The 22,876-nt window shown below is 39.9% G+C and overlaps 1 protein-coding gene across 1 annotated transcript in view; it reads right to left on the reverse strand.

Annotated features, from left to right (window-relative positions):
* The window catches only part of LOC128626019 (BDNF/NT-3 growth factors receptor), a 147,122-nt gene that overhangs the window by 73,407 nt on the left and 50,839 nt on the right, over window positions 1-22,876 (reverse strand). The window contains exon 4 of the mRNA XM_053656207.1: window positions 8,024-8,154. Within this exon, the coding sequence (XP_053512182.1) occupies window positions 8,024-8,154 (131 nt within the window). The remainder of the gene's footprint in view (window positions 1-8,023; window positions 8,155-22,876) is intronic.

The following is a 22,876-nucleotide window of genomic DNA, read 5'->3' on the forward strand; positions in this document are numbered from 1 at the left end:
TCCAAATTGGGATGTGCTGTGAGTATAAAACACCAGATTCTGAAAACTTGATATCGATAAAATATCTCATTCATATGTTGAAGTAATAATATTTAGATATGTTGAGTTAAATGAAATATATTAATAAAATTAGTTTTACCTATTTTTCTTTTTCATTATGTATACTAAGAACATTTAAAATGCAAATGTGGCTTGCAGTTGTAGTTCATGTTATACTTCTATTGGACAGCTCTGTTCTACAAAAGCCACCTCATTAGGCTATTAATGGGCCAACCTGCTTCTCGGGAATGTTAAGGAGCAATGCTAGACTGAAACAGAATTAAGACAGACACCATTCTTATAACATTCTTACAGGCAATGGTTAGCCAAATATTTAGAGTAAGCCACAGTCACTGCTGTATGATTCTTCTAACTTTTGGTTCTCCTCTAAAGAAAGGTACAGGGAGCTTCAACAAATTCTCATAAAAGTGAACTTTGGAAGAGTATATTTTAATAAATTCAGAAGTAGGAAGATTTCGTAAAAATAAAATCTTAGAAACTAAGGAGATTATAATAGGTGACTCCCCCATGTCCCTACAAGTGTAAAAAACAAATTAAATCCTTGTAAGAAAATAATAATGATGACAAACACTAAGACAGTGGTCACTATGTACTAGAAACATAGTGCATATCAACTTCTCTGTGCATATCAACTTCTCTGTGCGTATCAACTCAATTGTACACAGCTGGCCTGTGTGAGGAAGGGCTTCAGTTATATATGAAGTGACAACCTCAAATACAAGGTTCATAGCCAGGGTGTTGATTGCTGCTATATCTATTTTTCACAGCTGTGCTGACTTTAATAGTTCAGAATCTAACAATTTGACCATCCAGTTATAAACATGAGCCTAAATTCTAACTCACATACTTTTAAATACTCTCAGTAATCTAGGGGACAAAATTGATGGTTTATGTGTACATATTACATAAACTTGCATATTACAAATGCTAAGTGTTGGGAAGATATGAAACTAACTGATAGGGAAATATTGACCAAAAGAGTGAATTAGAAGTTGGTCTCCAATATGGAAAACTGCAATATATTTACAGGCTTTAAATATGCCAGCATACAATTGTCTGAGTCAATTTTACCAGCTACTCAGGAACTGGTGGAGCCTATAGACTGTGACTCCACTGTGAGTTGAGCTATCATGTTAACATCGATTCAAAAGCAACACAGCTACCACAGTGGACCCATTCTAGAGATTCAGAGGTGTGGCATGAACCCTCCAGATACGTTTGATACCAGATCAGTCCTCAACAGAGTGATGCACTGTTTTGGTTATAGCATTTCTGAAAAGATGAAGATAAACTAGAGATAGAGCAGGGAAGAAGGTTAACAAGACAAAAAAAAGATCTCCTGACAAAGGTTAAAAGTTGAAGTTATTGGGACTTAATAACTAGAGCCTATCTGACTCAAGTGCAGAAGGAATTCTTAGAGGGGATTGCTGCTCTCCATTCTACAATGCATGTAAGCATGCACGTGTGTGTGCACACACACACACCAGGGAAGAATACACTTGCACTAAAAAATAATAGAAATCAATGAAGCAATGTCTGGACCATTAGGATGATTAAGTCTTTTAACTAGCCACCATTAGAAGTTCTACAACTGCTGTTCTTAGAGACAAAGTAAAGATGGAATTGATAGTACTTTGTGCAACATTATGTCCTGTTAGGGCAACAACAACAAAAATTCTTCTAAATACACTAATCTTATTACCATCCATTTCCATTTTGCAGGAACAAGGATTTACATGTCAGTGCAAGTGGAGAAGTGGAGGGGAAGCACAGGAAGAGGGAGGAATGGGAGAGGGATTCCACAGTAATCAAGATGTGAGTATGAATATGATGACTGTCAAACATGCACACACAAAACAGAAAGACTGAAAGACAATAGCCATCTGTCTCAGAAATAAACTTGTCTGGGTAGAGCATTTGAATTGATGAATGCTTGATGCACTTTTCCATTTATGAATTGTTTTACTATTCCAGAATTGGAGAGAATGAGCTTTCCCTTTCAAGCTTGTATTCTGTCCTTAAACATATTCTGAGACAACTGACTCTTAGTTACTTCTTTCCCATAGGTGGTCTCATCTGTGCATGTGAATTCTTTGGCTGGTTGGACCACAGATAGATTGCCTGGCATAAAGACTAAGGGGAATAACTGGACACAGAGTATTTTCCTGCTTGAGAAATAATACTGTTAGTAATAGAGACCATGTGAGCAGCAGCTGGCATGGAAGCTGCAGTCAAAGGTTAGAGAACAGCAGAGATGAGAGAGAGCTGCACTACATTAGCAAGGAAGCCTAGAGGACAATCCCTAGTGTCTTACTGAGAGAATGAAGAAGGGACAGTCATAGGACAACCTCAAGTCCTTAGGGAACTTTTGGATCCCAACTATTCCTATTGAAATGAGGCCTATTTGTCCTGCAGTTTGGCTATAGCATCTTTAATATCCTTTTGGGAAATCAATGCCCCACTTTAAGTCATGTATGTTGGGTAGAGTTAGTCCAATCCTCCATTTCCAGGGATATGCATGTGACTTTGGCTTGGATAATCAGAATATTCTATTCCCTTGGCCATAGGTCCTGGTGGCACAATTGAAGGCACACCAGTAACAGTCAGACCTTGGACTTTTGCATAATTGTTGGGAAAGAAAAGCTTTCTTTTATGTTGCTAGGTTGGCAGGACCTAAGCCCAGAGATATTACTGCCAAATCTTTACCATGGTGTCAGAAGAACTTGCCTGAGAATGCAAGTCAATATAGAGGAAAGCAGGACAAAGATACATAGATAAAGAAAGAAAGAAAGAGAGAGAAAAAGAAAGAGAGAAAGAAAGAAAGAAAGAAAGAAAGAAAGAAAGAAAGAAAGAAAGAAAGAAAGAAAAAGAAAGAAAGAACTAATTCCCTGAAATTTGCAGTGCTAGAAGCTAGGATACCTATAGCAGAGTTTATTTACCATTATCTTGAGTAAATAAATTCCCTTTTCTGATTAAACCATCTTGAACTAGTTTTCAATGAGCATTATACTGCTCTTCTCCTCAAAGCTGATTATGTTTTGCTGAAGCCAAAACCCTTACTCCAAGAACCACTTTCTTTATTTCTACCTATTCCCTTGAATTACATTTTTACTTGGAAAGCATGTAAGTGCCTCTAACCATTACATGCAAATGAGAACAACTAACACATTCCTTTGTATTATTTCATAAGTGGCATTGTGTTGAATTTTCTCAATTTAGTTTATCAGGACATACATAAAATTTAATAAGTAAAAGTGTGGTGCACAATAGACATGAGGAACCCTGAGTTTTAGTCCTAGGTGTGACATTAAATGACCTCCTGCAAGCTGTATGCCTTTGGGTGGGTCATTTATCTCCTCTGGGTTCCTGCTTCCCCATTGGCAAAATATGGGACCTAGGCTAAAGAATAGCTCTATGTATCTGTACAGTGATTTGATCATTTCTAAAATAATTCTTCATTAGATTACATTGTTCTATACATATTATCTTCATAGTTCCTCTCAGCTATAAAATTCTATGAATGTCAATAGCTCATCAAATCATTTCCTTACCTAGACATGCCAACTGCCAACTCATCACTTTTTCTATGGTCTATCTGCCCATTCATTTGCCATCCATCCCTTCATTCATTTAACAAGCATTTACTGCATGTTACACATATTAGGCCATGTGCTTAAAGACATGGTCCCCACCCTCAGGAATATGCCACCCAAGTGAAGGAGACAGACATTCATGCCACTGATTAAATAAGACCATGAATATATATATATAATCACCAACCTTGACAAATGCCATAAAGGACAAGAGATGCCTTCATAGCAAATAATAGGGGTGATCTGACCTAGATGGGAGCACAGGCTATGAGAAGTTTCCCCAAAGAAAGGCACCTTGAATTGAGAGCTGATGGGTTGGTGGGAGTTGTGTGGATGGAGGGGCCCCCAGACATGGAACAGCAGCAATGTGTTGGGTGGTACTTGTGGCTGCCTCAGGGTAATGTGCCAGAGGGCTTATCAATCAATTCTTCCAAATCCTTGGTGAAAAAAGTTATCATTAGGTCCTCTGCTAACAAGAAGATATTCAGAAACATGAAAAGCAAAAATTCTAAGTTAGATCCCACAGAAAGTCCTCCTGACCATAGGTTTCACCATTTCTCATCTTCTCAAGTCTTCCCGGGCAGCACCTCTCGCTCACTTTAACTTACACCTCGAGGGAGTCACTTGACTTGCCCAGATCTTAGTTTTTTCATCCATCACATAGAAAACTTGGGTTATATACATGATTTCTAAGGGCTCTCTCGTATTTAGCACTTGATGTTCCTATTAATACACCTAAGTTAGTGGAGAGAGAAAGAAGAGGCCATCAATCCACTAGTATTTGTGACTGTATTTAAAAAACAAAAATTAGCAAACATTCATAATACAATGTTGTAGGAATTCTAGCTATTGAAATGGATGTTGGATAGAGCCAAAAATAGCTCATGTATGGAATGCAGGGAAACTACAGTGAAATGTTTCCTTGACAATTGAGGTACTTAAAGGTAAATTAACTCATTTTGATCAAAGACTGGTTTCTTTGCATCTCATCCTTTTTGTGGGTTCTTCAGTTGTAATTCAGTGTAAAGGGAGAAATGGCTGACAAATACATTTCACTAAAAAAAAAGGTCATCCAAAAATATCAAGAAAAGGGTAATCAGATTGAATCCAAACATGCAGATACTCTAATGGGAGAGACGAGCTCCGCCTCCACATGCCCTTGAGTGCCCCGCACATGCCTTAGGTTCATTTCCATCTTAAACTGGCTCCTGTGGATCCCTCAAGCTCTTAAATCACTTGGAGCAGACAACACCCAAATTTACAGGAACCTGACATTTGTCAGTCTGAATGCAAAGCCTTGGATTTCAAACCAGTCAGTTCTTTCCAGAGAAGAAAAAAGGACAATAGCTGCTATTTCTTAGCATGCATAATCAATGCTGCAGGGGTTGCTAGGCAACGGGCAGAAAGACATCCCTGGGTGCCTCCAATGGAAGAAGAGCAGCCCTGGCAGCCACTCCTCAGAGGTGACAGGCTGTGCAGGATCTGGAAGCAGTGTCCAGTTTGTTTCACTCCTCAGAAAAATCCTTTTATTCTAGTTGGGACTGAACCATAGAATCTTCCACCCAGCCTCATTAGATAGCCTTTGAACAGACTTCCAATTGGCCCACAGCCCTAACAATGAGCAGGTCAGGCTGGCAGGCTGGCAAGAGGCAGCTCCATGAAAGGTTGGTTCCTCTGCTATTTTGATCTAATTCACCCTGGAGTCCATGGAGAATTTGACTTGTTCCTGGCATGGCTGCGGCCTCTGGATCCCGGAAAGTTAAAACGGGCATCCTCTTGGAAGCTTGTGATCATGCTAGCAAACATAAGCAAAGCCTCTGATTCCAGCAAAAATGCACATTCAAAGTTAGTGAAATGAGACTTCCTAGGTGTGTGACCTTGAAGTTGGAATGAATTTTTAAGTTGTAGGCATTTTGTCCTCTGCTTGAGATAATAGTTTCACTGGAATTTCAAGAAGGGGACTAGCAAACAGAAGGAGTCAGGATTTTACAAAAGGGCAGATCCATTTGTTTTGTTTTGTTTAGCAATGTTAACTAAAGAACAAACACTCCTCTTAAGTCACTCCTCAAAAGTGCAGACACTTTTTGGCAAATCCAGGAACTGCATGAGGACAAGGCTTTGGGTTTGGGTCAGAGGTATGATCAGGGCCATGACTGGGATTTAAACCAGAGAGAAGTCTCCCTGACCGTGGTGATGAGAGATATGCCCAGCTGGCAGCACGCTATGGGCAGGATAACCAGCTATACATGGCTGTCACAAACTAATCCCTTGTCATTACCAGGCCAAGAACTGATGTGATCTTAGCATGTGTTTGGGAAGAAATGTAACATAGAGCTGACTGTGCCCAGGCTTAGCTATGTAACACCCTTTCCTTAAGGGCACCAGAAGTACAGAGAGGCAAGCACAGAATAAGGAATGATACTAAGGTGAAATGTTATACCAAGAAATTTTGTGCATCTATATATTTGGCTGAGGTCTCTCAGCCACTCCTACGCTGTCACCTAGGATTCCTTAACCTCCCAGGATTTTCTCACATTCAAAGCCTCTCTCACCTTGTGACCCCATGAAGTGAATTCAGAGTCTGAAGGCCTGATTTAGCTCCCTGGTGGCCCCCAAATAGCAGTGGGAAACCTGGGCCCAGAACATAAATCCACAGTGTTCGGTCTCTTTGTCTATAACACATGGCTAGATCAGAATTAGATGTTCCCCAAGCTTCTTCTAGTTCTAACATTTTATCAGTTCTATGAATCTACAAAAATAGAGGCACCTTTTGGTCTTATTTATAAAAAAAAGTTAGCAGAAGAAGAAAGCAAAGACTGAAGATTTAACACTGCCAAATGTTCTGAACATTTTATGTTTTAAAAATAACCAACTTTTTGAGTAAATGAAAGAAGAAGCAATAGCAGGGATTAAACATTTCCAAAGTCACTGAAGAATTCTAACTTCACACCTTAACCCAACTTGACTTCACCTTTCTCTTATGTCTCCTCTCCTCTCTTTTCCCCTCTATCTCACCTCCACCCCATTTGCTCTCTTAGTGGGATAACGTTTATTTGATAGCTATTACATGTATCCTTCCTAGAAAGGTCTGACCTTTATTCACTCCAAAGTGCAGATTTTAGGAGCTTTTTCTGAGAGTCTAGGAGTACTGATGCTGCTTGACTTATTTTTGATGACAAGAAAAGCAAATGCAGTTTTCATTTGAATGGACTTTAACAGAAACTGTGTTTAGTCTGCAGGATGGGTAAGCTCAAGAATAATTTTCTCTCTCCTCAGTTACCCATTTTGTATATACTGAAGTATTTTAATGTAAAGTACAACATTAAATAAAGTAACAACATTCCATAAAGTAATGGAATATACTTTTGATTAAAAAAGTTAAGTTGGCGTGCTATAACTAGTAAACAAATACCATCCATATAAATATTGTGCATTTGGCAGAACAAAGGAACATCCAAACAAAAAACAACCCCAAGTTCAATCATCTTATATTAAGTCAAGAATTCACATATGATTATATCAGCTATGTCCACATTCATTTGCCACTTAATTCATTTTATAAATATTTGCCCCTTTTAAGTGTTTTACATATGTTATTCAATACTTTCATGAGTTTCTCTTAAATTTCAGCAATACATATGTAAAAGATCTACAGAACTTTTTGTGTGATTTTGTTAATTCTTGTGTTTTAGAGAGCTCAGTGGAAATTTTACCCTCTTCAATAATTTTTATCTTATTGAAGATCAGGTCTCTTTTCTGAATTTTTGAGAAAATGGCTATGAGGAAGGAATTTCAGGCTTTCTTGTTTTAGTAAAACCTTGTATCTGCCAGGGAGGCAGAGTCCACAAGAAATGCCATGCACCCCAGGATGCAATCATGCCTGCACTATACGCAGCCCTGGTGCCTTGGACACATGTGGGAGGGACTAGATAAGGAATAACAGATCTCAGCGGAACAGAGGCTGAGAGGGAGTGGACTCCACAGTCTCCCTTCTGGAAAGGCAACATAAGACAAGGTCCAGCTGAGTTGGGCACAAGCACCAAGCAATCTGAGGAGCCGGGTTGCGTCTCCAAGACTTAGCGGTTAAATTCTGTCTGACCCCAATGACCTCCATCCAGAATTAAGTTGAAGTTGACTTGGAAGAGTAGCTCAAGCTAGCCACAGCCTGCAGACTGGTAGACTGCCCCTAAAGGAACCTAAAACAGTTGGATGTGCCCCAAATATCCTTCTCACTGTCCATGTAGTTAAAAGAATTTGAACATATCCTTCATAGCAGACATAATGCTCCTGATTTGGCCACTAAAATCAAGTAACACTTCCACACATTACTGCGACTGTGGATAATAAGACATTCTGGAATGTTCTCTTACCTTCACTGCCACCAAGATCTTGTCCTGCTCAGGACAGAGGTTATAGCATTCAGCTAGGAAAACTTTTCCAAAGGCTCCTTCGCCTAGCTCCCTTTTCAGAACAATGTTATGTCGCTTGATGTGCTGAACAACTGTAAAACAAAGAAAGAATGGAAATTGGAATTGAAGCACACAGAGGTGAAGGCAGAGGGTGGAGGATCAGTGGCCTGTATCCTGAGCTCTTCTCTACACACAGGAGACCAGAGGAGAAGCCCAGTGTCCATGCTCCCTGTCCACCCCAAATAGCTGGGAGGCGGTTGCATCGGCTTGCTCTCCAGAGCTCATTTATTATTTTTGATAGAACTAAAGTGGTGACTTAGCTGTTGGCTGCAGGATGTCATCAGTGGACTTCACAGACTAGGAAAGGGGGAAAATGAGAAAGAAATGGACCTTAATGGCAGGAGTCTTACAAGCCAGATGCTTTGCACACATTTGTTAGTAGTGTCTAGTGGGGAAAGGCAGAGAGACAGTTAGGAATCCGAATCCTTTGTTAAACTGCCTCAGGCTCCTGAGGGAGAGGGGCTCAAAGGACACAAAAGGAAAATACAAGACCTGCATTGTGAATTAAAGCTTTGTCCTCACCCCAGTGCTAGTCTCTTGGTGAGTGGGCTAGACCGTGGTTGATCCTCAGTAATTCTTTTTGTTGGGACCAGAAATTTCCAGGCTGTGCCAAAAGCTGCCTTTCTTAGTCCCTTTCTAAGATCATGCCCTAGGCTTGGCTCTTCAAAACAAAGAAATGCTTCTGGGGAAGAGCGAATATTTCCTTCCTTGGTGTAGAGCAGAGCAGGCCCTTGTCACTCAATCACATTCCTTTCTGGGGAACAAGGCAGGAGGCAGTCAAAGGCCTTTCGAAGCCCATTAGCTGCGAGGTAGAGAGCAGAGCACAGTAGTCCTCAGAACGGGGCTGGTGGAGAAGCCCAAAAGGAGGCCGTAGAAGACAGCACTGCAGTGCAAGCTCATGTCTCTTCACCAGCAATGTCAGTTATGAACTCCCTTAGCACAAGGGGAGCACCAGGACATCAACTGCATTCTTTTCTGAACTCCTCATCCCTAAATGGCCGTATTAAAAAAAGATTGCAGCACTCTCTAGAGCTTGGAATGTGTGGCCAATAGTGTTCTTTCATTTCACTCTCAGGACCCTCATGAAGCAGTGCTCTCTGCAGGAATTCCAATGATCCTGTGTGGGAAGTGAGAAGTTGGGACTTGAACACTGGTCTGTCTGAATGCAGAGTCTATTTTTTTCTCCTACACCACAAAGTTTCTCTTTAATTGCAAATTGTGTTGAGCATGACAAGAGAGATAAAAATATATAAGTAATATAGTAAATAGTCAAAATAATCTCCCTTGCCTCCTCTTTGTTTTGTTTGCCCTGCAAAGGCCAGTTCAAATCCTCACCCTCTCAGAAAGCTTTCCAGGGTGACTCTGATCACCAAAGACCCCCTCTGGATTCAAATTATATCATGGCTTATGCTTAGTTGAATTCTGACTTATCCCTTAACTATTTCACATCTGTAAACTCCCGGAGGTTAAGACGAGCCCTGTCTATCTCCTGTGATCTCCTGTGCTGAGCACAGAGAAAGGATTTGTTACTGTGGTTTAATTGAATAACCTTTCTTTAAATGTTTTTTTTTTACTACAAACTGCATTATAAAAACAAAAGAAAATACAGAGCGTATCTGTGCAGTTTAAATAATGATAATAACATGAATGCCCATAAATCCAAATTTCCATCTAAGAAACAGAGTGTCACTAGTACTCAAAAGCACCACTGTGCTCTTTCTTGACTGTATCCACTTCTCTACTCTCCTCCCAGGGGTAACTACTACACTGAACTTGTGTCAGTCATTTCTTCTATTGTTGCTTACTCATGCTATCTCCTCAACAAGATATTGTTTAGCCTTGCCTGGTTTTGAATCTAGATAAATGGAATCATACTTATGTGTATTCTTCCATATCTCACATCCTTCATTCAACAATGCCCTTCAGATTGAGTTTTATTGAGTTACAATGTGTGTGTAGTAGTGATTCTTTTTTGCTTTTACTACTTTATAATATTTTGTGGAAGAACTGTACCACCATTTGTTTTATCCATTCTATGTTGATGAATATGCTACACAGTTTCTTTTTAGATACAACTTAATATAAAATGCAAGTGGTGATTAAGGTTTTAATTTAATAGGACTTTTCCCCTGGTAATTCATGTGCTTCGAATTAGTGAGGGCTTCCATGGGCCTCTGGAACTCAGGATGATAGAAATCAAAAAGTCTTTTATGAGCAACTATATTAATGACTATAAGAATGTATATTAATTAATATCTCATGCTCTAATAGAAACGCCTGGATTTAATCGGAGAGAAATGTGTTCATTAGGTAGAGTGCCCACATAAAGAGACAAGGGTAATTTTGCAGAGAATTAGCTGCCCTATTTAAATCTACTATTTAACTACATGGTTGTCACATGTTCACTGGGAATTAAATAGCCACTTGATTTACTTTATACTCTCACTAGGTTGAGGCAAGTATTTAACTTTTTTTATTTGATTTACATTTTCTTCTTATTTTTAAAAACGTTTTCCAAGGAGGAGAAAAAGTTGGTGGAAAATAAGTTTATAAAGCTATAGATTAAAAAAAATTTCATCACCTCCAAAACTAAAATGGATGAGACCAGTTTTTTTCATGTTAACTTTGAAAGCATTAAATGCCTCTTTTCTTTAAGAAATTGTAACAGGGTGCAGCCAAGGGGGGCCCACAAATAGAGATTTGTAATGGGGTCCAGAATTCAGGGTATTCAGGAAATATTAGAGAAATATATATATAGGATGTCCTCACACTCACCAAACCAGTCTGAGCTGGGGGATGGGACACATGGAGCAGAGCCATTGAGAGCTGTTTTGCATAGCAACTGGCTTTGCAACTAACCTCTGGCATGGTCATTTAACATATCTATAGCCTTTAACTGGTTTCATAGATACGTTAAATAGCTGTGGCCAAGGGGATGGGGATGACTTCAACCCAGGATGCAACTGGGAAGCAACTCTGCCTGGTTACAGTGCCTGTGAAAGAGCTTGGAGATGATTGGCTCCACACCATGGGTCCATGCCTGCCCAGACTTGTTATGGCAGCCCGGTAAAGCTGGACAAATATGGGAATGCTGGCAGGTATAATTGATTGTGGGAGGAGTAGGAAATGGGGCAGCAGAGGAAGATTGGCTCGAGGATTTAAACCGAGGTGCAGCAGCCATACAGAGAGAGGACCACACGGCTGTGGGAAGAGTTGGAAACACATGGCTTGGGTGAAAGTTAGGACCACCAGCTTTGGGGTGCTCCCTTTTGCCATGTGGCTTAGGCAGCAGGAAAGACTTTTCCTGGAAGAAAGGGGGTAGAAGGACTCTTGCTGGTTGGCCATGAGAAGGTACCACATGGCTTTGGATTAACTGGAGATTGTGGCGGCAACACAGCTGATGATGCTGGGAGCCTGAATCATGGACTTCCACTTTTGTTCCTGAGATATGGTACCCTGGACTGAGCAAAGGAGAGAAGGAAGGACTGTGCACATTTGTGGGTATTCTAAAGAATTTTAGTATTTTAACGAAGATATTAAGTCATTACTCTGAGTCTGTATAACTTTTAAATAAATAATTCCTTTCCCTTTCACCAGTTTCTGGCATTGAGAGAAGTCTTTCCTCTGGTGGTGGGCAAAGTGAACCTACTCCGGTGGGGAACCCATGGAGAAAAAGGAGGGTCCTTTTGGTAATAATATATCACTCACCACCCGCCCCACTCAGTCTGTTCTGTAACAAAAATGGCTATCTTGCATTAATTTACTTTGCTGGTTTGGGAACTAACAGATTGTATGAATGGGGGCCTTTTGCCAATGTATTCCCCCTAAACAGAATTAATCTCTCTTTTATTGTGTAAGATTGAAAGGCATTCAGGGGCATAGGTAACAGTTTACATTTGCATTCCTGACTAGGTGTTACAGTACTTTACAGTTGCTGCTATTAAATATTTGTTGAAATATGTGCTGAATGTTAATAAGACCTCAGGCAAACACTGTTTAATTGTATTATTTCAGTCAATTGACAACAGCTCAATCGAGTATGTAGCAATAAAGTAGCCCAATCCTCTCAGATGTCAGGAGTGGGAATGACAACTACCCTGAGGCAATCACATCACTGAGCTAAGAAATTTTTTTCCATTCTCCTCCAAAGAGCATCAGGACTTGTCCCAACCTGCCGTACTTCCTGTTTCCTGCAATCACCACAGAAAGTCCTTGGTACCATGTTATGGCATCCCTTTTTATCTGCCCTCTCAACCCAGCTTTTCTGGTAAGTGCCCCAGTCTGAGTTGATGTCACCCCTTCACCTCCTTCACAGACTCCTCTGTGGGACTTTCTTGGATTACCACCATTCACCCCTGAGCTCTCCTTAAACTTCCCTTCACCTCCTTGACTCAAGTAAAACCTTGGCTATGCCTGTAAGACATCCATGCTTATTCCCAAACTCACCCTACCACCCTCCCAAACTGAAGCCATCCCCACCCCTTAACCATAAGTATCCCTTGGGCCTGATTCCTGGCTCTTTCTTTCTCCCCTGCCAGACCCCCAGCTATCACAAAGTGCCTGTCTTAGGGAGCCATCAGCCTAAACAACCTCTGCCCCCTCCTTGCTGACATCTGGGTTACTCCTCTCACACACGGAGCTCCTGGCTGACAGGCTCCCTCTTCACCTGCCAGTGCCATCCCTCTCAGGGACTGGGACACAGACAGGTTCTACAACTTGCATAAGCTGTAGAAACACTGGGGTGCCATTTACCCTGCAGTTAAAAGGTGAGGATCTGTGAGGGTTTGGTTTTGCTAGTGCATGGCAATAAAATGACTTGATAGAAGCAAGACTTTCTTAATGAAGGAAGCAATACGCTGATTCCAGACAAGCTCCTTATTTCATTGTGGACTAGCACTAAGGATTCCACAATAAATAAGCTGTCAGGTAAGCATGAAAAGTTTTTATGTACTTCCTTTCCCTGAGGTCAGACAGTTCCCTATTTTGAACTTTAGAGACTTAATTAAAATCATCCAAACCCAGAGGAATAACTAATAAATAAATAAATAAATAAATATTCAAACTGTACCATAAATGACTTCCTTGATTTGAAGAAAAACTCAAAAAATAATTGATTTTAAAAAAGTATTATAGATAAAATTTCTCTTTTGTACCTTGCTCAAAGAGAAGGAGGCATCAATAAGAGGCGTATGTGGTATTAAGTAATATACCACCAAACTCATGTGGCCTGCAAACTGATCTGTGTACATCAGAACAGTCAAAACAAAGCAGATGATTAGATTATTGTACAAATAAATCTGTTCTATAGAACCAAGGAGAAGTCCATGACCAGCAATAGTAATCGAGATGAGTGGCTGAGAACTGACTGGCCATCTTTGTCATTAATAGAATTTTCCAGAGTGGAAATCTGGTGTCCTTGGTCATTTGCTTCATATGTAACAGAGTTGAGTAGGTTCCCTGTTCTGTAGTAATATTACATTACAGCTGAAAAATGCATTTTATCACAAAGTAGCTTGAGTAGTTTACAAAGATGCTGGCAGTTTCAGATGGTCTGCTGTGGGGTGGGGGTATAAGGAGACTAAATGGTAATGGGGAAAATACAATAAAGACTAAATGAAAAAATAAAAGAAAGAAAGAAAGAAAGAAAGAAAGAAAGAAAGAAAGAAAGAAAGAAAGAAAGAAAGAAAGAAAGAAAAGAAAGAATGAACCTTGGCCTCGTTGACACATCCTGCTCAGCACACACACCTTAAGTTGAGACATTTGTTGAATCTTGTATATGCCAAGTACTAAGTTATCTACAGCCCAAAGGAAAGATAAATTTTGAATAGGAATGTAAAAAGTCATGCAGACTCAGAAGATAATGTTCTGTATTGGAAGCAATCTCTCTGCTTCTCTATAGACCTAAATGTAGGGCCAGTTGCCTCAAAGGTAGGTTCCATCTCAGAGGATTGGATGCTGTGATGGGAAGAGAATTTAAAGATCAGTGAGGCTGACTCCTGGGTGTTTGACAGTCAACTCGTGAGACTTTGGTCAGGACAGCAACTTTCCCAGGGCCGCACAGGTATAAGGTGGCTGAACTAGGACTCAGTTGTCCTGGCTTTCAGAAGAGCCACCCTTGGACTCTGTAACACAGGCCCTAGTTCAGACTGAAGGCAGTGAGCACTTCCTGATGTAAATATGGGAACAGGTATTTCATTTAGTTAATTATCTTTTCTAGTAGAAATGCTTGAAGCATTCACATTTATCATCTGAAATGTACCAAACATCTCATAATGAAGAATTTCATTAAAAATGACCAATAAACATAAAATATGAGTGTGAAAAGCAGGATATTAAAGTTAAATACCTTGAAAAATGCTTGAGTTTGATGTAAATATAATAAACAAAAATTACTTACTATCTATCTTAATGTCTGTTTCATGGGCAACATATCAAAACAGGTAAAATCATCTACCTTATAAAATTAAATTTGCATAAAAGATGGAAACTATGTTTATGAATTTCATCTACATTTTTATTAAGATAAAAGTTGGTAATAAAATGAAAATAAATGCTATTAAGACCACAGACATAAAACACACCAGGAAAAGACATGGCCAAGTCTTCATAAATAATATTAATGATGAAATAAAATATAATAATACTGAGCCATTCTTAAGCACTTTTCAAGAAAAAAATCCCAATGTGCATTACCATCAATTAATTTTCATATCCTTCTAAATGAGGTCAATAGTCACATTTACTTTACAGATGACACCACAATTAATTGACTTACTTGTGGTCATAGAGCAATACACTTATCCTTTTCCAAGTGCTATTTCCAGTGAAATGAGAGGGAGAGAAGTGGGGGCCTAACATGTGCTGATTGCTATTAAGAACCAGCACAGGTGTTGAGAGGCTTACAGGGGTTATCAATCTTCACAGCAATCTAGCCTGGTACCCTTATCTCTGTTTTCAGATTAAAGTAGAAAGAAGAGGATCAGATGAGCTAAATAACTCATCCAAGCTTGTACCATTGGTAACAGGTAGATTTTGCTCACCTAGGGAATCATGGGTCTACTTTTAGCAATTTAGTTCAACACACTTTTATTAAGTGACTACTATGGCCTGGGCATTTTTCTAAGGTCTAGAGAAAAAGGATGAGCAAAGTAGACCCTAGTTAAATAAAATTCTTTAAAAAAAAAATCAAGAAACTTACAAACTAAAGGGACAGAAAAATACAATACGTATATCTATCATACCTTACTTATACCTTTGCTTCCTTCATAAAAGATTTTAAATACTTTACGGGACTATGCAAGGAAAGCAAACTTTAAGTAAGAACTCAAGTCAAGGAAAATGAAAGGAAAGCAAAGACAAGGCATTAAGTAGAAATGCAAACGTGCAAATTCTAGGGTCCCACGAGGTTATTAAAATTAAGTAATAATTTGACTCTGAGCTTCCTGGCAGCAGAAGCCAAAAGAAAAACAGTAATTTATAAAATTTTTACTACCCAAAGTAAAAGTACAGACATTCCTTGTGGTAAGAGCTTTTATAGCATTTAGTTTTCAAAGGAATGTTCTGAATGGATTTTACACAGGGAATCAATGTCCTCACATTGGCCCTAGAGTAAATAGTGAGTTTCCTAAGACTATTTCTCAAAGCAGAACTCAATAAGATTGAAACGTGACACAAAAGCCACCCTCAGCCAAGCACTGCACAGGCAGTCGTCCACAGCTCTCATCATCCAATGGCATAAAAGTCAATGTCTGTGGGCACACTCGGGGATGCTCTGGGGACAGGGTAGAAGAACAGGTATAATTTCTGCACAACCACTGTTGGGTCTAGAACATGTTCAGCAATCTAAAGTATTCTGTGAATAAATAATAACATGAAAATGTAAGAATGGATGAGTCATTGAACAAGAAATAAAAATGATGAGGAAGGGAGTGTTATAGGTGGGGGAGAGAAGGAGCAAGGATGATGAGGAGAAGTCCAGAGTGTATTGGGGAAATAATGATTTATCTTGGTTTACTCCTGAAGAGGCAGTAGATGATATGCTCTAGGAATAGGATGAGACTGGAGCACAACAGGCTTTGAATACCTCACTAGGTAGTTTAAACAAGTTTGGACACTAAAAGGTATAGACTCTTGAACAATGATGTCACTGCCCTTTGCCTTCACTTCCTCATCTTTAAATGAGTATATTTGAACTAAATGGCATCTTAGGTCGGCTTCAGCACACACATCCTGCAACCTGTGAGTCCATGACTTTATTTTGTATATGAGTTCTAGCAAGAATCATTGAAGATTTTTTAGCATGGGTGAGTGTTAAGTACAAATTATTAGATTATTCCGGCAAGGTAAACTGGAGGCAGAGAAGCCAATTAGGCTGTAGCTATAGAACTCATTGGCACAGAGACCTGTGCTAGGCCAAAGGTGAGCTCCACTCAGGTATCATTTATATTTCCTCTCCAGCCTCTTGTTCATGGGATGCACACAGCTCAGAGTGACTGCTCCCAGGGAAGCTGAGGTCAGGTCCATGATTCCAAATAAAATAGAGGTTGATGCCAAGGATAATGTTTTCAGAGAAAGACAGAGAACAATGAGTCATAGAATGGGACCAAATTGGACAGGTCAGAGAGGCAAAAGAAGGAACCACAAACGAGCTTAAGGAGAGCAAATATCAGACTATTGGGGCAGTAGGGTGAGTGGTGAGTGAAGACATGGAGGTGGTGGGTGGAGATTGCTCTTATGGGAGATCAGGGGCAGACAGGTCAGTCTAGATAGCAGGCACCTTGGATCTAGAAGATGGGGCTGGAGGGGAATTTGAGGAGGGAGAAATTTGGGAGTGCTTATAAGCTAGGAAGAAGAGTAGGGAGTAAGAAATTTAAAAGGTGCAAAAAGAAAAGAAGGGAAAGAGTGAGGGAGAAAAAGAGGGAGGGAGGGAGGGAACAAGTGAGGGAAAGAGGAAGGAAAACTGGGAGTGAGATTTGGGGGGAAGCCTCTGAGAGTACAGTGCAGTGGAGGGCACAGCAAAATTCTAAAACAGAAGAAAGATTTTGAGTGAGCCACTTCTGAGGGCCTTGGCCTTGATGCTCATCACAGCATTAAGTCACTGAAGGAGGAAGTGGACTTTCAGGGATCCCCAAGGGCCCCATTGTGGGCCTTTAGGCTAAGCCTTGAAATAGGTCCAGTGATAGACAAGATAGACTCTTGCAAGGTAACTCTGCATTCTTGGGAGGGCAACAGGTACCAACCCGGGTGCTCCACACAATATCTAATGGCATCCAAAATGATCCCTCCCTCCTAAACCAAACTTTGGTGCCCTCATGCTGAATGAGAGCAGGATAGCTGTGCAACATTCCAGAGTAATGCTTAATTTAACCCAATCATTATAGTAGATAAATGCAACTGAGTTATTTGAAGTTAAATTACCAAAACTTATTGTAGAAAAAAGGCAAGGAGGGGGAAAGCCCCAGAAATCTTTCAAGTTGTTAGACTGTAGGGAACACCATTCTTTGAAATACACATACGGCACATCCTTCGCTTTGACAGCCCCTAAGAGCCAAAATTATATCTGTTCTTCACATTGGCATGTGGTAGAATTGGATTGATTTGCCTTGACACCCCTCCCTGCTGGAACAATACTTGTCAATCAGCTCCAGCAATGTTTGTATTTTCAAGAATAATTATGCAGAGTGATTATACAAAACCCTGGCAGGTAGGCCAGTCAGTTTTTGCCTATCTCTGTGACCCTGTGTTCCTAAGCCCTAAAGTTCCTTCTGCTCCTGAGGATGGAAAATATTCCTTTAACACCCCACTTCCCCAGTCCCAGCTGTGTGCCCACACCTCCATTTAAGGGTCCTATGCTGGTATCTGTTCTATCATTTGGGATCCTCCACTCCTGAGCCCACATTATGGAAACTTTCCTTTGCTTAATAGTTTAAACCAGTAGCTACTACATTTTCCTAAATGACTTCTTCAAGTTAGTTGGCCTTTGCCAATGTACCTTCACAGGGATGCTCCCATTGTAAAAGAAATTTGGTTTTGATGGAGATCATTCACAAACCACACCACGTGCATTCCAGGGCTTTCCTGACTTGTGTATTAATTTTTAAGAGTTTACCCTAACAGAAGTAGATATATAATATATACATGCTATATACATATAACAGAAATTCCTGTACATATGCTCTAGTGAGGGGTAGGAATTGGTAAGAGGAATGCAGCTATAACAATAATGCTATCAGAGGGTGGTGATGAGAGGGGCAAGCAAAGTGCTACATAAGTGGACCCATCAGGAGAGGCTCCATGAAGTCACTGAGTGAACTTCAGAGAAGTGGATTGGAGTCTTTAGGATGAAAGCTCTGAACACAAGGGGCAAGCCCTTAGTCTATAAGCAGTGAAAAGTCAGTGAGCATTTATGAGGTCCAGGATTCCATGCCAGCTTCCCAGGATGCTTTCCTCAGCTGTAGACTCTGTCCTAATTCCAGAGAAAGGCAGATGCTCAGTAGAGCTCATAACCAATGACAAGGGCTACTGTCTAAGAATGAGGGTCCCAGAGAAGATTTTGGGGGATGCACCCCAAATGTTTTTTAACTCTGGATGGCTTCTAATTATTATGCAAAGCAGAGTCCTTTGATATTTATTCCTTAACAAGCTTATTTGAGAAGCCATATTTCAAAAGGTAATCCTTACTTATAGCTTTTCTTCAAAGGGTTTTGCAATACTTGCAGCATCTTTTAATCCAAGATACCACACCCCACCTCCACCCCCCCCAAAAGAACTGTTTAGTGTTTAGGGGAAGAGAATACACATATTCTGCATGCTAGGCATTGTGTTAAGCAGTGTACATACATTCTTTTATTCAGACATCCTGATGGACCAATGGGGAAACATTTTAGGAATATGGTCTCCATTTAGGAATATGGTAACTGAGTCTTGGAGATGTTAAATAATTTGCCCAAAGGCATACAGCTGGAAAGTGGGCAAGATAAGGTAGGATCGACTTCAAAACCCATGCAGTCTTTCCCAATAGAACACAAATCTTTCCCCAAAGGATGGGCAGGCTATTAGAGAGATGAGAGAAATACACAGTAACAGTCATTAAAGGCAGAACATAAAAATTTCCATGACAGATATAAAAAAATACAGGGTTAAGGGTGTTTAAAAGGAAAAGAAAGCAAATCCTCTGAGTACAGAGTTTGAGGTGAGAGGATGTGCCATTTGAATTTTGCCTTGTAAGGTGAGCTGGGCTGGAAGAGTTGGTTGGTAAGAAGGGCCTTGTAAGACATAATGAATTATGACATTTCCAAAATGCCAGTGTGTCACTGACTTGATCATATACTGAACCTTCATGTTAAGTCTAAAATCTGAAAACCATCTATGTCGAACCAAATGAAATTTCAACAATCTCATTTGTGCAGGCCCAAATGAGACAAATACCGGCTATTTCATTTGGATCAGCCTAATTTATTGCTTGGTTGTATCTTTGCAAATAGAACTTCTGAATGTTAGAAAAGAATCCATACATTTTTTAATTTAAAAAAAAAATTAAGCAAAGCAATACATGCAACTGGTAACAAATAAGTACTTCTAAAGAGCTTAAGATAAAAAAGAAATTGTACACTTCCATGTTCCTTCCTCTCTTCAGTCCTGCTCTCCTGGGTTTGATCCAATTTGAATTTTGTTTTTTCTAGGGATTATATCCATAATTCTAATTAACATGTTATACCTTCTTTTTTTTCCCTAACTTAAGACACTTACTCACTTTCCACAATGTAGGAGGAAAACTATCATATTATCTCCCACATCCTACCAATAATTGATAACTATTATTTTCAGTTCTTCTATTTAATATCTATCATATTGCATCTCTATTTCAGGTATCCTGATACTATTTTGTATATGATGAGCATATTAGCACCCCTGCCTTCCTCTGCCCTAATCACTTCCCATATTCTATGAGTTTGATCTTTATTGCAACTGTGCCAAAACTGTTGTGATGTACAATCAACTCACAATATGATACAATTAAGTGCCTTACCCTTCTATAAACTGGAAAGCAATAAATGGAATTTGTGTCAATAGAACCAGCTTAATACCGTGTATTGCAAGGCTAAGTGGGTGACAGACTGCATTTTCTTCTCCACATGTCCAATGTTAAATCTAGTGCCATTTTAATTATACCCTGATCCTTCTCATTACAGACATTTATCAACCAAATACAGTATATAGCTCAAAAGCATAAAAACAGGGGAAGGCAGGGAAGTTAAAGGCTGTATGCAGTCAGCAGAATATTGCTATATCCTGTCCCCAGAAGCCAAATCACCCTTTCTCTGCAGCTACCAGGCTTATCTCCTTCATTCTCTGTCTATTTACACCCTCCATCTCTGATGAGCTGTAAACTGGGGTGTGAACTCACTTCGAGAAGCACAGTGTTGAAGGCAGTTTATGAGCTGGAAGTAGATTTATAATGTGAGAGTCATGGTGCTTGGGTTCCTTTCCTCTCTGTCTTTTGATAAGGACTTGTGTGTTCTTCTGTGCACTGGAGCACTTCCAAACTTTGCTGTCAATGCTACAAATTCAGCTTGTGGAGAATGGCTGTAAAAAGTGCACAACTGAGTCGCATTTACCTAATCACACTGCTTTAGAAAGGAGAGAGATGTTCCCGCCTCCTGGACTCTGGGGTCCTGTTGAGGATTCTGGAGAGGGTCACACAAATTCGGCTGCTCGTATGATTCCTCAAGTTTTGTAATGAAGTCTCATAAAAATTGACTTCTGAGATTTTCAATGTCACTAAGACAAAGGGAAATTAAGCTGGGTGACTAAAAAATCTGTTCTTACATGTTAATATGAACCATTTACATCTGGGATTGGCATGGTCTAAAGTGTTAAAATGGCATCAAATATTTGGAGTAAATAATGTTTAACAAATTTATTCAAGAACAAGTCGAAGTTTAAATTATACAGTATGCTGAAGCTGAGGAAGTAATCAGCAGCAACAGTGTGTCCCTGTGGGTATGGATGAACGCTGTGCAGCCCTGCCTGGTAGTCCTGGTGGACAACCTGACTTCTTGGCAGTGGCGGGGGTGGGGTGGGAGGTCAGAGCAGTGGAGCCAGAACCTGACAGTGAAGGCCCCATATCGGACTCAGGTCACTTCCCTGATCTAGGCTCCTCAACTTAAAAATAATTGAGAGACTCAATAGTATTTGTAAGGGACAGTAACATAGTCTTATATTTTGTCCCTCTACCTGATGAACATGCACATGATTATAATGAAATAGATGGGACAGAGATCCTTACAAGCTCAGATGAAACCACCTAGCTGTACAAGACCCAATGAAAGCCAAGGAGGAAAAGGCCCATTGGGGAAGGAAAGTGAGAAACAAGGAGGAAAATGTCCCATGGACAGGGCCCAGGGTGGCGATAGGGGGAGCACTGAGTGAAGTGGCTAGAATTTGCAGGCAGAGATTAAGAGGAAGAAAGAGAGGCCTCAGTCCAATTGTTAATAACTAATTACACAACTTCAAAGCAGTTGTTAATGTCTTTGCCCAACTTTGATTTCTTTCCTTTAGCTGTATGATGGGAATAAAAATACCTGACCCGGAACCCCAACAAAAACAAATGGTATTCTAAATAAAAACCACAATGACAAATAAAATGTATTATAAATGTTATATAGTGTGACCACAACTGTATAACAATTTGGCAATTAAGAGTACACAGTGCCTTACAGATACATTTTATTGGTTCAATTTAATGTTAAATATTATAGACAACTACAATAACAATGGGCTTTCTGGTCTCAGAATGCTTTAAGGCTCATAAAGCACTCTCACATGTTATTTTATTTGAGCATTTGAACAACTCTGTTAAATAAACTGTGAAACCTTTTTGAGTTCTGTCTTATAGCCGAAGAAGCAGATGCTCAGAGAGGCCAAGGGGGTCATCCAAGGTTGCACAGCTAGTCAGTTATAGAGCCAGACCCCAAACTTGGCCTTTTAATTCCAAGCTAAATGTTCTTTATACCCAAGTGGCACAGAAGGCATTCTGGAATCTAAGAATCAAGAAAGTAAAAAGTTCATTCTGGAGACAAAAGTTGTAGAAAAGAGACTAAGATCAATGCAAGAAATAATGCCAAGCAATGGCCTGCTAGAAGCATATGAACTCAAGAAAGAAGTTAATGTGGATGATAATTACAGGAAATGTTTCACAGATCAAAAAATGTCTGGCCCTGACTGGTATGGTTTGATGGGTTGGGTATCATTCTGAAACCCAACAGATTGCCTGTTCAATGTGCTGGTCAGAGCACATACCTGGGTTGTAGGCCAGATTCCTGGTTGGGGGCATGTGAGAGGCAGCCAACTGATGTTCCTCTCCTTCTCTTTCTCCCTCCCTTCCCCCACTCTAAAAATAAATAAATAAAATCTTAAAAAAAAAAGACCTGGGTTGAAATGTAAAAAATTGATTCATTTGAATAACTGAAGGTAAAGATGGATTCTTAATAAGAAGGAGAAACAAAGGCTTAAAGGAAGGATAGTGGACATAGTATCACTCTATTCAACAAGGGGCATGATCAGAGGTGATGGGTTGGAAACCACAATAGAAGTTTCAATAGGTTAAACAGGAGCAGATCATAGAGAGCCTGAAGGTTAGCTGAGGGGTCTAGATTTGATTCTATAAGGATATGGAAGCTATTGTAGGTTCCTGAATGAGAGGGGGGCATTATATATTTAGTATATTGTTTGGTAGGGATATGCATAGTGTAT

This window comes from Artibeus jamaicensis, unplaced genomic scaffold, assembly GCF_021234435.1.
Source record: "Artibeus jamaicensis isolate MK-2021 breed Jamaican fruit bat unplaced genomic scaffold, CSHL_Jam_final scaffold_1964, whole genome shotgun sequence".
In the NCBI taxonomy this organism is placed as follows: Eukaryota; Metazoa; Chordata; class Mammalia; order Chiroptera; family Phyllostomidae; genus Artibeus; species Artibeus jamaicensis.